At 38.1% G+C, this 16,452-nt stretch overlaps 1 protein-coding gene across 2 annotated transcripts in view; it reads left to right on the forward strand.

Moving 5' to 3' along the window:
* The window catches only part of ZFPM2 (zinc finger protein, FOG family member 2), a 305,809-nt gene that overhangs the window by 135,152 nt on the left and 154,205 nt on the right, over positions 1 to 16,452 (forward strand). For both annotated transcript variants that reach the window (XM_032131306.1, XM_032131307.1), the window contains one exon: positions 11,095 to 11,213. In XM_032131306.1, the coding sequence (XP_031987197.1) occupies positions 11,095 to 11,213 (119 nt within the window). The remainder of the gene's footprint in view (positions 1 to 11,094; positions 11,214 to 16,452) is intronic.

The following is a 16,452-nucleotide window of genomic DNA, read 5'->3' on the forward strand; positions in this document are numbered from 1 at the left end:
TCTCAGTCATTGTTTACAGAGGTGAAGTCTAAGCTGTGAAGAGTCAGTCTCAGGAGATCATTGTCCAGGGGAAAGGCCATCTATCTACATACTACTGCCACAGAGCATGTGCCAGTCGTGGCTCTTCCTCAGGCTCCCCAGTCACTACATCTGCCCAAGCAGCAATGGGGTGTTCAAAACCTGCGCTTGTAGAAGGGAAGGTGGTAAGGCAAAGCAATTTGGGATATGCTTTACACACATGATGTCCCTGGGACTTACTCATGTGAAGGTCAAGATCATTCCTGTACAGAAGGCTGCCGCAAAGCCAGTATTCTACTTAAGTCTTATGTAAGCCTCGGAGTAGGATTTAGGCAGTGCACAGGACTTGTGCTCAATCTCTGTTCAAGGGTCTATTTCACTCAAAGTTACAAGTCTGCCGTATAAGTGAGCATCACTTTATATCGGCTTCAAAGTCTCGGCTATGCTAAGATATAGCTGCACGTGAAAGCGGTGTGGTAGTACAGGCTGAGGCACTGAAGTGTACTCTGGTCCATGTCCAAGCCCAGCAGTCAGTTCCTGTCTGGCACAGTGTTAAAAAGCTGTCTTGGTCACTGCTGGTACTTGATCATAGAAGATGTAGATAAGCACATAACTCATGAGTGCCGGAGCAGTGTAGAGCCATGTGTCTGTTATGCGTGGCCATTCTCAGCAAGTGCAAAGGAAATATTAATTTGAATCTTGATATTGTACATTATAGTTATACTACATTTATTTCTATTTATAATAGTGTTGCTTTTCATATAAATTGTATTTATAATGGATGTGAATATATATTGCATGCATGCAGTGGAGCATAGCATTCAATCTCCCTTTGTCCCTGTCTCCCTCTCACTTTCCTAATCTCAACAATAACTAGATCTTTTGGATGGTTACACTAAATACTGATAAATTTGAGTCTTCATTGAGATTTTTGTCTTTTTCTTTGTACTCTCAGAATTCTGTTGGAAACATTGAAAGGACATAGGAAAATCATATTAAAGCATCTGCTTCTTTTGCAAGACATTTAGACAGTTTGGCTCACATACTTTTAGCCAGATATTGGTGTCTAAGCAGTGGCTTCATAGCTCTGAGTATGCATATCTGATACAAAGCAAATAACTTTTCTGCTGTTACACAAATGAGAGATGAAAATAGATCCTTCATTCTAAGCATAAGTACTGTAAACTGAGAAGACACTGCAGATCCAGTCACAGATGATCTCACTGCCTTGCTTTTAGAGTTAAAAAGAATACTTTTCAAAACATTTTTGCTCATGTAATATATTTAATTACATCAATATCAATACAGCAGTCTTCATACTAAGTTAACTTCAGCAGCTTTTTACATTCACTGGCAACACAAGCTGCATTGATATTTTTCATTTTTTCCAAGTAAAAAAGAAATCAAAAAATATTGGGTAAACATACAAATGTCTATGATTTATTTTATATAACTATCATATATACTTGTGTAAATAATACTGTAAAACATAAAATGTGAGCATCTTCCAGCTAAAAGGATTCCAAAAAGTCCTTGGGAAAGATTGGTAGGTGATGGGGAAATGTTTCATTTTCTCCCATGCAGAATAGCATCTATTTCAGAAAATACTTCAGTCTGAGTTACATAAGCTGTATTTCCAGTTGTGCCCACTTTCTATTGTTTTACATACAATGCTCCATAAACCTCCAGTTGTATTTCAGCTATATGAAGTAAAGAAAAAGGAGACAGACTCAAGACTGAAGTGTTTTTGCATATATCAGGGAGAATCTGCACACAAAGGGACATTTATCAGGGGCTACTGTTCCTCTGCTGAAGAAGGGAGCATACCCAAGAGTATCCAGAAACAGATGATGATCTTACCAAGAAAACCTTCTTCAGTAATATCGTCAGCCTGCTCTTGCCAAGTCTGGCATTTCAGCATCCTGTGTATTTGTGATGGAGAGAAAGGGAGCAAAGCTGTGCAAGCTACAAGTAGCTGGGATGAAGAACCTGCTCAGCCTACTGGGTCTGTGCAGTGTTATAATATAATTGGGAATCATGTTTGCCAGTATGGACTGTCCATGTGAGGATACAGTTTACAGTATTCGTCTCATAGAGAACTGCAGGGAGGGCTCTTTAGCTACACTGGTTGTCTTTGAGGATTTTTTGTTCTGTATTTTTTGCAAGTACTCTACTCCAGGTTTACCTCAACACATACAGGCAGTAAAAAACCTCTTGAACCATGCAAAGATGGAAAACTATTGAGAAAAAACAAACAAAAAAATTCTTTCCCTCTTGTATGAGATGTGGAGTTAGAAAACAGAGGAGTAAATTGTCATTAGTTAGTAGGCTTGAAAACTAAAAGATCTTTTCTTCTTCTTTCATTGCAGGATCAGGATTTTGCCATGATGACTGCATTTATTTTACCTCTGTGTGTAGACTAGATACTAATATAAACACAGTATTTCCACATATTATGTGGAACTTGACTCTGAAGCAAGTGAAAAAACCTTTGGCATTGTTAGTGTATCTTTAGTAAATATCTTTTTCGTTCTACTTCTGTTTCCTTTCTTTTTCTTCGAGTACATTTCTGTAAGTTCAGTGAAGCAGTCCAAATAAAGGAAAAGTACATAGAGCTGTGTAAAAATTTAAAAAGCTAATCAAATTCTAGCAGCCATGTCCATTAAGTACTCCTTCCTTTCTGACTTCCAGGGAAAAGAACAGTACTTTTTGTAATAGTTCATCTTAAGCCTTAAAAATTATTTTGATGGCATATATGGTGAAAAATTATTTAGTTTGCCATTTCCATTTCTTTAGTAGCTACTCAATTTGTGTGCTATTAACATTTACTCAGTTAATTGCCCTCCCTTTCAGTTCTCCCCAAATGCAGAAGTTGCATTGTCGTTTCAAATTGGTGCAGATTGTGTTCACCACCATAGGTCTGTGTTTTTCTAATCTGGGGTGTGATCCTGTATTCCTACTAAATTTTGTAGATTATAGGAGTGTGAGGTACTATAAGAAGGTAACTTTTTTCTTTTGTATTCATTTTGTGTAAGTAACTGAATACAAATAGAGCACTAAAAATCTCAAATACATCTACAAATAGAGAATTTTTGACTTTTAAGTGTCAGTCACTTCTTTCGAAACTATAATCTCTGAAAACTATGCTTGTGCTGCAAGACATAGTGCACCTTTGCATCAGTGTAGTTAGCTCTGCATTTCATTTGTAAATCTCAAGCACTTTATGTATCCATACCCTGGTCAGTGTTGCAGGAATAGCTGGAGTCTCATGTAAACCAGTAATGAAACTTCTTCTCAAAAATGTTTTATGGTGCATATGGTGATCTGGCTACTTGGATATAGAGAATGGGTTTGACCAAATGTCAGGTGAAATCACATCACTGGGTGCAGTGTAGACACACTTCAGTTGTTCAGTTTAGCCAGGATTCAGCTGAGCAATGAGATATTAAAACAAGTATGTTTTATTTTAGTGGTTTAGCTTACAAATTAAGCACTGAAATAACACAGATGCCTTGGCTAAAATAGAATAGTAGTGTTTGCATTCTGATTCTAAATGGAAATTCACGCACTTCTCTTGTGTTTCAGATTTGGAGATACATGTTTCTTCTCTCACTCTGGCAAGTTTTCTGCATCCCACTTTTTCTTGAATATCTTATGATCCTCTTTTTCCACTTGCTGTCTTTGTGTCCTGATCAGACCCAACTTGGGTCTTCAAATGGCTCTTTCCCTAGACTTCCTCTCTCTTGCTTTGTTTCTTAAATTTATTTCTGCCCCTATCCTGTTCCCACCCACCCCCCTGCCCCACCTTATGTGGTCTTTTTTTCTCCAAAAATCTTTGCCTAGGCTTTCCCTGTCCTCACTTTCACAATATTCATTCCTTCCCTTTATTGCCTGATGTAGGACAACACCGTTGCAGATAAGGATAGCACCTACACTCTCTGCCATTTGCAGTACTAGCAGCAGGTAGAAGAGGTAAAGAAACTCTGGTTCTGACTTTCAGGGCTCTAAAGAAAGGTAGGGAGTAGCAAGTTTTTTTGTTACAGAAAATGGAGAAGCCTTTTCATTTGTCATCCTTACCTAGAGTGCACAGCTGCCCTGTGGGAGCATTGTCAAGATGGGGCAACGTTAGGCAGCTGAGTTAGGAGTGAAGCAGCTTGTGGCAGCTTCTCCTGCATGGTGTTTGCTATCTAGACCTGCTTCTGAGCATAGGCAAAGGAGATCAGTATGTTAGAGCCATAAGTACCTGTGGCCTATTATTGGGTCTACCTCCCTCATTGCTAAGAGGCTTGGTTAACTCTACTCCTTAAGTGCAATGTATACAGGAAGGATCAGGGCTGGGGGGAAGGAGTTGCTGGTGGGTGGTAATAACTTCAGAAAAGGAAAAAAGGCTGCTATGTTTAGAAGCCCTCCACCACCTCAGTGGCAGCAGAATAGCAACCCTCCCTCCAGGGTGACTCCAATCCAGGGCTGTTTTCTCAGCTTTCAGTCCCAAATCTGTTTCTCCTTCTATCTTTCTTGTCCTAACAGTGTCCTGCCCGATCTTTTGGGTAGTGAAATTAAGTTCTGCCTTTGCTTGTGGACAACCTAAATAACATCTGGTTTTGCCAAGACCCCTGAGAATGCCATTTTCATAGCAAAGCAAATGATAAAATTTCTTTTGAAGGTTGACTATAATTTAGTGCACTACTGCTTGGAATCAGTGTGAATTTGTCTCATATATATGCATGTCTTTCTAGTAAGATAACTACAGTTTTTGTATCCCACAGTAGACTTACAGTGCTGCAAAACAGTCTGTGCCCTGACACAGCTCAGGTCTTCTTGCTCTGGAGTCAGCATACTGATTGCAGAATGGGTACGGTACTGTCCATTGTGAGAATTAGGTAGCATGATGTATTAAATCCGTGACAAACACCGTAATGTAAGATGCTTTGCAATTTTCAGGGATTTTTAAATTGAAGGTGGTGAGACGCTGGAACAGGTTGCCCAGAGAGGTGGTAGATGCCCCATCGTTAGTAACATTCAAGGTCAAGTTGAACTGGGCTCTCAGTGACCTGATCTAGTTGAAGATGTCCCTGCTCAGTGAAGGAAGGTAGGACTAGATTACCTTTAAGGGTCTCTTCCAACCCAAACTATTCTATAATTCTATGAATTTTCTGTTACCCAGCATTCTTCCACAACTGCAGAGGCAAACATGTAGTCAGTGCTGGAAGAGAATTTTTTCATTCATTCATTCACTCCTTCATCATGAGGTGCCACAGCACAGCATATTTTGGGTTACTGCCTCAGAGTCACAGTTCCTTGTTTCAGGGTTTTGGACTACTGAATGAGTCCTGTGGAAAGGGAATGTTACTGTTTTACCACTTCCATTATGTTATCTTTTCCAGTGCAATTACCAGCTAATTCAAAGCCCTTTGTGTTACGCTAATAGCTTTTGCCTCTCTGCTGTCAGCCACTCCTCTTTGTGCACTTTTCATACCGCTTACTAGTCCCCCTACCACTTACCTATGAAGAACATTTATTTTTTCTCTGAGTAGAGGCTCATCATAGACAAATCATTAAATGGAACATCAAAAAGATCCCATCTGTTAGAGTTGCATATGGGTAAGATCACAATTATCGAAAGCCTCTTTTTTTTCCCTTATGCTTATCCGTACAATAAATGTAGTTGTCAGCAGGATAAGTTCACGCATCGGATAAGGTCACAATTTCATTTAGTGACAACTTCCAACAGCGTGAACTTACAAGGTTCGATTTATTAAAGAGTCAGAAGGGATAAGATCACTGCATGGCCAGCCTGATTTATCAGGGTTTGACTGGAGTACTTGAATAGAGAATGTCGTATTTCAAGTTTATGTTCAAAACTGTAGTTTAGTGCGTGTTATGTCTCAGAGACTTGAAAATTGAGGGAGGAGAATTTACAGGAAGTATCTCAATAATGCAGTTTATGTCTGCCAAACAAGTGTGTGAGCACTGAATATTGGAACTACCTTATTAAGAATCACAGAAGTGGAAATGGGATAGTTCTCCACTATCAGTGAATTGCTGTGTGCAGATGTACACGTATTAGTTTGTTATGATGGAAGCAATCACCAGCCAAATATTAATTGCAGATTTTTCCTGTGCATATAGGATGGCAGGCAGATACTGGGTTCTGGGCTGGGTGGCATTTAAGAACTTCTGAGAGTGTTTTTAACTTGCTCGCTCTGACTTCAGAGCAGTCCTTGTTTGAAATTACAACATGCACGACTTCTCTGCCATGTAAAAATACTCATTAGAGAGCCAGGTGGCTGTGGACTGGAAATATACAAAGAAGGAGCCATTTGCTTGTGGAAATTGGTAGAGCCCCATGATGTCAAATAACCAGTCTCTAATTATAGCACAGGAAGAGTTTACTCATTGTTTTGAACTGACTCCACTTAAAAAGCTATTTTCAATTTAAAAAAAACAAAAACCAACTATTGCCCAAAGCTATCACTGACTTGCTTAGAAGTGTTAAATGCATATGAATCTGGATACAGTTATTTCTCAATGAAGTAGTTCTCTTTTTGTCCCACAAAAACTGATTATCATTCACCTTCAGATATATACTCCTTTATTTCTTACCCTAGAATGTAGGTAGATGGACGAAAGCCAGTATTATTTTGTTTCAGAAATACTATGTATAGATGAATTTTTCTGGTAGTCAAACTGTGATCAAATCCTGTTAAGGGCCAAAAGCTCTTGTTGGATTCCTGTGTACTCTATGTTTTGTGGAAAGGTTTTTTTAAATCATCCTGATTGTCCTGTAAAAGAATACAAAGCTAAACTGACCTCTCTACCTTCTGTTTTATGAAAGCCCTGTGTGGCATGCCTGAAACAATATATGCATGTATGAAAAGAATCCTAAATTGAGTCCTTTCATTCTGGTTTTCTATCCACCAAGGTGGCCTAATATCTTAAAAGCCATGGGATGTTTTGTAGCTGTACTAGTGAGTCATGACTTGAGGCTTCTTTTACAGTGCAGCTATCATAAGTCTTTGAGTAATCACAGGCCTTAAAAGTATGCTACATCAACAAGATAAGAGAAACAGCCCGCAGCACTAACAGCATTATCTTTTACCAAAATTGATTAGCCCATACTATGTGTCTCAAATATTTTTGTATAAACTTACTCAGCAAGCTGGAAATAAGTATGTTCGTGAGGAACAAGCTGAAGAAAAAACAAAAAAACCAAACCCCACTTGCTCCATAGCAAGGAAAGGGCAAGTAAGTGTTGCTAAATGGAATGTCTCTTAAGTAATTTTTTACCTTACTCACAAAAACTAAAAGCAGAGCATCACTTCCTCTCTACTTGTATTTCTTACTGCTGCTTCTGTTATACTTCTTGCTGTCCTTTTCAATAGGAGACCTGACAAGTCTAGGATGAAAAGAGTTAAACTGCTTCTCTACTTTGTGTGGAAATTATGACTATATCACATATTTTGTTCCAGGGGTAGGAATGAGTTCTATTATAATTTGCTGTTATGTGAAGGAATGTTATATTCAGTACTGAGGTGGTCTGTTGCCATTGCTGATTACTGGAAGCACCTAACAGTGCTTGGCACAGAATTTTCTGCTTCCTTTGGGCTTGAGCGTGGAGTAAAGGAAGCTGCAGCAGTTTTTCATCCTTTTTCTCCCCACATGTTGGAATTTCCATGGACAAGTATGTGTGAAGAGTCAGTACCAGTTGAGTCTTTACACTTCTTACTGTGAGTGGTGATACAGCAATAAAGTCTTAGATCCTCTTCCTTCTCCTGATGTAATCTGTGAAGATCGTGAACAGTTGTGCAGGGGATGGTAGCTGTAGAGCACTTCAGATTTACATCTGAACTTCCTCTGAGGCTGAAGGGGAAAATCTTGTCTTGCTGACATATTTTTCCAGCCCTTTTAATTAAGAGTCACAGGGTGAGGTTCTCATTTTTCTAGCAAACACCCTTGCAGTCACACATTGTTTAGGGCCACAGGCATGGCACTTAAACCAGCATCCCTGTAGTAAGTCAGCAGTAAGTAGGGGACAGCCTCAGTTACATCAAGTGGGAGACAGCCCCTTTGTGCTGCAATTGTGGTACCATTCACAAAATAGGAAGATTCAGAGGAGAAAAATGTTGTAAATGAATGCAGAAAAGTTGCAGGCAGTGTTTTTTGTCTATAAAACTGAAGATTTTTAGCTGAAAAAAAAATCTTCACCAAGGACTAAATTTTAATGTGCTACACCTTGTATAAGCATAGCCAGATTGTCTCGTTTTGCCAAAACATGCAAACAGATTGTCCTTCCCAACTCTGACATTCACCCATGGCAGTAAAATGGCTGCTGGTCGTGGTGACAAGAAAAATGTATCTTTTTTGGAGAACTGTAATGAAGAGAAATAGAATGGTTTTGCAGCAAAACATTTTGTTACCCTCTCTGCAATCTACTACTCTTTCATGGTGTTCTGAGGGGATGGGGAAACACAACAGTTTCAGTACAATTCAGCATGATGTTACCCCATCTGCAGTATATTTCAAAGTATTCATATAAATTGAAATATTGCCTGAACTACACCTTGGAACTGTAGCAAAAGTGAATAAGAGAGAGATTCCATAATAAGTTATTTAATTATCAACCGAAGGGAAAAATTATATTTGAAAAAAATGCTTGTTATGTTTGCCTCAAATCTGAACTACTTATCAGGTGTAAGATTCATGTTATTAATTTTATTTAAAATACAATGTGTAATGATGTGTACCTTAAAACTTTGGTAGCTTTTTGGATATCACTGGTTGATCTGCCCTAAGTTTGTCGTTCTTAATCCATTAAAAGACAGGCCTGCTTGTAAATCCACAGGTACAGATAAGGAGTCACTGTTTGACTGTGTCTGAACCCTTTTCAAATGAAAAATGTCAGTGGCAGAAAGGGAGGCTGAATTATTTTTTAAAAGGGTTTTCAAAGATTCTCATGATTCCTCTGGTATCAGTTAAATGTGACATGTCCATAGACATGGCTGTTTTTTAGTGTGTAAAAGCAAGCAAATGCTGCAGTTTTCATCTCTGTGTAGAGAGAAAATGCTGCAGTATGGCTAAGTGATAAACATGTTACATTGCAATTTCTTTCTTCCATAATTAACATATAAAGAGATTTTAAAAGCTAATACAATTTGTAACAATGTGACCGTGAGAAGGAAAAAATGCTTTTATGGTTGTTTGGGTTTGTTTTTTTTTTTTCTTTTTGGATGCATATATGTCACATGTGTAAATTAGATATAATTAATCCATAAGCTTTCCTGCTCACATACTGCCTTTTAAAATGTCATAGCACTGTCATGATGAGGACTCACCCACATACAGAGAAGCTTTTGTAAACCGATACAGCTCTATTTCCTAGATTTGTTCCAGTTTGCAGGAAGGATTTGATGCACGATTTTACGTAGAGTAGTTTTGTAATCTGCAACACTCAGAGGTGAAATTTAGATTTCTGTGCTTGAAAATGGAAGCTGGAGCCAAGTCTTCTTTTTGGAAGATGGTCAAGATTAACCCCTGTGGACAAGGAAAAGCTTTGCAGCCTGACTGCAATGTAAATCTAGGCATTCATGGGAATGTTTAGCTCTGGAAAGTCTGTGGAAGGCTGCCTGTGAGCCAGGAGGAGTTACTCACTTCCTTCAGCCCAAGGTTCGTTTCACAACAACCACCAGTTCTAAATCTGGGATGATTTGACTCCTTGCACAGTTGGACTTTGCTCTGTTTGTGGAAAAGCACCATCCTTATTTGGGCTGGAGTTGATGAGATGTGCTGATGCAAAAGACAGGAATCACTGTTGCATCTGTTTGGTGTGGAAAGGGAGGAAGGGGCTTTAGCAGTCATGGAAAACAAATCATGAAAAATCATGGCTACAGCAAAGTTGAGGTGAGCTCTGCTGCTCCTGAGAACAGATTTTTTGCCTACCTCCAGGAAGGGCAAAGCTTGGAAGTGCAAGAGCATGGAAAAAAGCAGTCAAACATCTAACAGGAAAAGCACAGATCAGCCTGTCCTTGTTCCATCCTATCCCTATGAAAGCCTGAAACCAGAATTTATTTAGAAAATAGTGTTCGAAATTGTATATATAAATATAACTGTTGCTGTATTTTTAAATGAAACATTTGTTCACAAAAAATAGGATTAGACTCCTTTAAAAAAAGAGTTGCCCAGACTATTTTTTTAATCTTTAAATGAAGTAAAAAAAATATGGGGAGGTTAAGGTGGTGACTGAGTTTTATTTTTCCCTCCATGGAAATGATAAATTCTGTGTTATTCTTCCTCTTTAGTGGAAAATCCAGAAAAGTTAAGGTGAGCTAAAGCAAAAATTTCTTTTAAGTGTTAATTTTGAAGTCTTTGCTTTCAAAAATAAAATTTATGTTTAAGAAAATAAAAATTATCATGCAGTAAAAATCATTATGCACTAAAAAAAATCATTATACAGCCTCCCCATTGATTTTACTTATTTTGTCTTATAATATCAAGCTACCAGTTAAAATTATTTCTTGTTTAATTCTGAAATGTTACTACCTGTAAAATCTCACTCAGTACAAAATCCTTTTTGTAATTGTAGTAAATGCTTTTAGTAGTATCGTGGAGATGTTGTGATTTTTTTGTGGCTGTATGGTGTATCTCTCAAATTTTTAGTTTCTGTGTGCTTCAAAATGTGATCTTGTGCAGCAAAATGCATCAAGGAGGTTAATGTACCAGGTGTGGCTGCTACTGCAGTCTCTCTTTTCAGCTGTCATTTCCCCCCTCCTCAGCACTTCTTAAGAACTTTTACGGAATGCTGTTCTAAATAAAATTTATTTCAAACTCTAATGTGTGTGAAAAGATGCAAGAAAGGAATGGGACTTCCTAAACCAAATTTGAATATAATTATAAGGGAAAAAGGTTTGTTTTTCTTTTGCAGGATGACAAGATCAGTTGTTTTTCAGACAAGCATAATTAATTCTCATTATATTGGTCCTCAGAACATTGTGCGTATAAAAGCAACACAAAGGCAGAGGTGGTTGTTGTCAAGGCATGAGTGAAAGTACTCTCAACACTGCTTGTTTTCTTTATTTGCAGGAGAGTTGGAGGTGGTCCAGAAAGACGGGGAGCGCAAGATTCAGAGCCGGCAGCAGCTTCCAGTTGGAACAACATGGGGGCCTTTCACTGGGAAGATGGATCTGAACAATAACACCTTGGTATGTAGATGCTCCGAGACACTTTGCTTTGTTATATTGTGTGTCATTCTTCAGGGAATAGCTTGAATTGCTCCTCAGACAGAGCATTTGAAAACAGGCATTGTTAGCTTTAACGGCCAGTGGTATCTGGCTCTTTTCCAATTTGTTCATCTATGGCAACCAATCCACATGAAGTTATTTGGAGCACAGGTTAATAGTGTTTAACTTGTTCTTTTACTGAAGGGAAATGTCACTTCCTTGTTTGCTGAACCAAGGTGTTGTGTTTTGGTAGTCATATCTGATTTTTTTAGTGGCCTTTTGAATTTTTCATAGTATTAATTACTGAATACTTAATTTATATTAAAGAAAGGTATCAAAAATAAATAAATACATGATTTTAGGATAAAATTAATTAAATTTGCCATAATATAACTTAACATAGCAAAATCTTCCATCAAATTAATGCTTTTTGAAAAGCATCAAAAGACACCTGTTATATAATATATTCTCAATTAGCCTCATTTTTTATTCTGATTGCAGAAAGTATGTGGACCATTTTACTTAAAAGTAATGCTTTGCTGATCTCAGTTCAGTGCACTGAAAATCATGTCATTTCTAGGTCTTCATTTCATTTTTGTTTGTGTTGGTTTTAATTCTGAGCTTCAATATTATTTGTGTATAGTTCAGATTAATTTTCTTTTCTAAGTTTCCAAAGGAAGGAAACAACTAATATCTCTAGAAGGGTTTAAACAGTCTTGGAACATGCGTTGCCCTGTGGGATACTTCTGAAGAACCATTATCTGCAGCTGGATCACTGTTTGCTATTACAGACTTTGCATTGAATGTATTCAGCATAAAGACACATGGAACCGTTTCACAGGAGGGGGTTACAGGCATTTGGGGTGCACACATCTGTCCTGTAAAGGGAGAAGCTGAGCTTCCCAGTGTTCACCAGCACTGGGTATCATCCTGCTCTTGGAGGACCTGAAGAGAGTGAGGAACACTGAGTTGCTGATGTATCATCTGGGGCAGAGTGAGAGAGGGGTTATGTGGACATGGGAGAAAAGGGGAGAAAACTCCTCCCTGGAGAACCTATGCCTATACAATGGAGTTCTCTTTCTAAGGGTTGCTGGATAGGATGCATGTTACTTTCTGTAAGTATGCAGATTAAAATTTGAGTGAAGCGTTATTCTGAGTACATAGTATAGTATAGTATACACATATTAGACATTTAAAATCTTAATATTTTGTACTCTTTAGCATAATTTATTAATCAAATGGTGCTAAGAAACGTTACAAAAAGCAGCATGGAAACTTCGTCTAAATTTCCAAGAGTTCGGTATTCCCAACCCAGGTCAGATTTCACATTCAGGCACCTGAATAAAGAACAGATTTTCAAAAGTACTGCAAAATCAAAGCACCTTATTGTTAGAAAGAAAAAACTGGAAAATTTGAACACTTGTCTCTATTTTTTCTATCCATTTAAGTTTTATTTCCTTATCTATTTTATTATTGGCCTATCAATATTCTCAAAATATTTTTAATAAAAGGTCATATGTGACAAGCACCTGTAATTCAAATAATTGTCTAAATTCCACTATAACTACTTTCATCAGCTTTCATGTAACAGAAACCTTAGTCCTGTTGTAGTTCAAAGTCAGTCCACAATCCATAGTTTAGAGAAATGCTAGCTTCATTTTGTCTGCTTGTACCACTTCATCAGGTATATACAACATGAAGATAATGTTTAAATATCGGAGATGATATTGATTGTCCCTTCACTACAAAATTAATCTTTATCAGATATTCTTAGGATGCATTTGCAACATGTTGGCAGCCAATCATATTGTATCTTTGGGTTTCTTTTGATGGAGCCATAGATTAACCACAAGCCTAGCAGCACCTTGCTTCTCCTTTGATAGTACAGGTATGTTTTAAGGTCTGTTATTGCTTTTTAAATTTGGGAAAATATTACTTTTGCTGTATCAAAAGCATTTAGCTAAGATAGTCGGGCTTTAATGAACTCATAATTGAGCAGTGTGCAGAACTGACTTTTAATTTGTTGATTGTAATGGGATGGAACAGCTTTTTCAATGTAGTTCAGAGAAACGTGCAATGAAAACCTTCAGGACTTTTTTCTCACTAAACTGGAAAGATACTTTGTTTATTGTCAAATTAAAAATCATAAAGTCTATTTTTACTAACACATGAAAGATTTTACTTTCATTTTGCCTACAAATATAAACACATTTGGAAATCAGAAAAATTTCCTGTAAACAGAACTTTATTCCTCAGAAATATTGTTTTGTCCCCTGTGCAACTCCCTCCTTTAAAAAAGTCAAAACTGAACTAGGTGTCATCTTGAGCAATCTGATTTAACTTCGGAGTTGGATCTGACTTTGAAGTTTGCCATGCTTTGAGCAGGACTTTGGACTGGATGACCTCCAGACCTGAATTATTCTGTGATTCTAAGTATTTTTTCTTTTTCCCAAATATCATATGCTTCCTGTAATCCTACATTTGTTACTTTAAAATTCTGTGTGAAGAAATATAAACCTTTTAATGCAACTATAATTTGCTGTTAAAGCAACAAAACCTCAGCATCAGCTTCTACATGGTTTTCTTTTATCTTTTCTAGGAATGATTCTGGGTTTTTTTATGTTTTTTTGACACATTTGATTACTTATCTCACTATTGTACATGTTCTCTGTTGTTCATTGGGGAGTTGGGATTCTTTACTTAGGTTATTTATATCTGTTTTGGAAAGCTCATTTGGGTAGAGACTTACATCCCTACAATTCAGTCAAACTTTCACATGAGCAGCTGAAAAGAGGTTTAGTTCTTTTCTGAATGAGAACCTTAAACATTCCGCTGCTATAAACATCCAATTTTTGGAAAAGAGTTTTAATGTGGATTTTTTTTGTATAGAGAGGAAAGGAAAGAAAAATTCAGGGACCCTCAGGTGAGTAAATATCACAATTTTTTGCAGCTGCTGTCTTTATTGGGAAATATGTTTGTGGCTGACTACAAGTATCTCACCTGACTGTACTGTTTAGTGTTAGCGATGTGACAGTGCCTCACAGGATTCATCCATGCTGTAAGAGTTACACCTTACTTATTCCTCTTGCACTCTGCACTGAGTACAGCCTGTACGTGTAATATCCTGTTGAAGTGCTTCTTGTTTCCAGCAGTGCTGCATTGCTGAATACAGTCTTGCTGCTGTTGGCTCATGAGATGGAGAAAGTTAATTAATTCAGCACAGTACTTAATTAAGTCACCGTGCCAGATGTCAATTACATTTTAGATCTTTCAAGTTTCTGTCTTGAAGTATGTTAGCAGTACACATCTCAGAGTGGTTGGGTACCTTGAACAAAAATTATTTTAATGCTGTTCACAATTGCAATAGGAATAGCAGGTGTTGGTATCATCAGCAGTGTTGCAGCACTGTTGGGAAATACGGCAGAGCAAGGTCCCCATCAGGACTGAAGAATACTCAAACTAAAGGTAGACTTGAAATAGCTCAATGACTAATAAAGTCATTTTCTCATCTAAGAGTTTAGCCAATACTCGTGAATTACATACAATTACATTATGAAATAATGTATGCTATTGTTACTGTTACTGTTGGTGAAACAATCTGCATGCAGCCAGCAGAAAATTTTAAGACACTGTTTTTAGCAAGTGAGTCTCAGATCTTAAAACTTGTCTAGGCATTTAAGTTTTATTTCCATTTCACCTTAAGAACTTCTTAGATCATTCTTAAATATTTGTAGATACCTATTTAGATACTTTTATTATATTTAGAGTGATAGATCTCCTATTTAGATGCTTTTATTCCTGTAATTTTGCCAAACTGCTGAAATTCCTCTGCTCTCAGCTGCATGCATAGTTTGTCAGCACAATTGCGTATAGAGGTTATTGCCTTCCATTTCCTTCCACTACTTCCACTTTCCATCCACTGTTCCATAATAGTTGGATAGTCCCAAGAAAATTAAATGCATAGGAATATCTTTTCAAGCCTAGAAAATGTACACGTCTACATGTTTCCAGATTCTGTTTGAGATTTAATATAATCTTGCTGTTTAGACAAACAGACCTTTGAAGATGTTGAACAATACTATTGGCTGTCTTCAGCTGGTGGGAACTCAGCTGTAGAATGGAAGACAACACAATTTGGAAGGCTCTAAATTTGTGTCTTGCTGCATCACAGAAAATTCAGTAGCTCATGGGTACCCACAAGTAGATAGAAATATATTTTGAATCATCAGACTCCTAGTTTGTGATTCCTGTCTTTAACAGGAAAGTGGGTTTGCGCAAATGCCAAGTCCAATATGACCGTGCAGGTGAAAAGAGCAGAAGACCTCTCTAGACTGGACCCCTGAAAGAGGAGCTGCTATGTGCAAGCAGATCTAAATTCAAGGCACTAGCAGCCTAGCTAAGAAAAAGCTGTTCACTTGCTTTTTTCAGCTGTACATATTTTCCCTGTTTGAGGGGACAGCTTGATGGGAATGAGGCCCTTGGAAACGAAAGCAGCACTGAACCACGTAGCCCACGACGGACGTCAAAGAGTGGTTGCTCCAGCAGTAGTGTGGAGGCAATCCAAGAGGCCTTTTCCCTTGGCTGCTGCCATCTAGTTTTTGGTGTTAATCTGTGCCCATGGCAGGGTTTTGTGAAGCAAAACAATGATCAGCTGTATCCAGCCCGCCATTGTCGTCTGCTTGTTGCAGGGAAGAGCATGCGGGGCAGGCCTGTATGAGCCTGATAAGGAAAAGAGGATTCAGTGTGACTGTGAAGAGAATCCACAGGAGGAGAATGTGCAGGGCTGGGCCAGGCAAGCAGTGGGACACAGCAGGGACTCTTTAATGGGATCTGTGAGTTTCAACACCAAAGAGACACCTCTGGAAGATATGCTCCTGGAGCTGTTTGACTGGGTAGTGTGTGAGGGGCTGGGGAGCCAAGGTTCAAAATGCAGTAAAGTTATTCACTCACTAATCTGTGGCTGGTCACTTCAGGTCAGAAACCTCATGTCTCTAGTGGACAGTGACTTTTAATCTTCAGAGTTGCAGCATAAGGGTTTTCTGGGAACTTTTGTTGGAGGTGCTGCATGGCTACAGAGAGGTAGTAGTCTGTCTATAGTCAGGCTGTAGCCAGCCTGTAGTTTCTGTTTCTCTTATTCAAACATAGAAAGGGAAAAGGTAGATTTTATCTTTAGATATGTAACTGCAAATGGAGAATTTGGCTCTTAATAGCAGAGAGCCAT

This window comes from Corvus moneduloides, chromosome 1, assembly GCF_009650955.1.
Source record: "Corvus moneduloides isolate bCorMon1 chromosome 1, bCorMon1.pri, whole genome shotgun sequence".
Classification (NCBI taxonomy): Eukaryota; Metazoa; Chordata; class Aves; order Passeriformes; family Corvidae; genus Corvus; species Corvus moneduloides.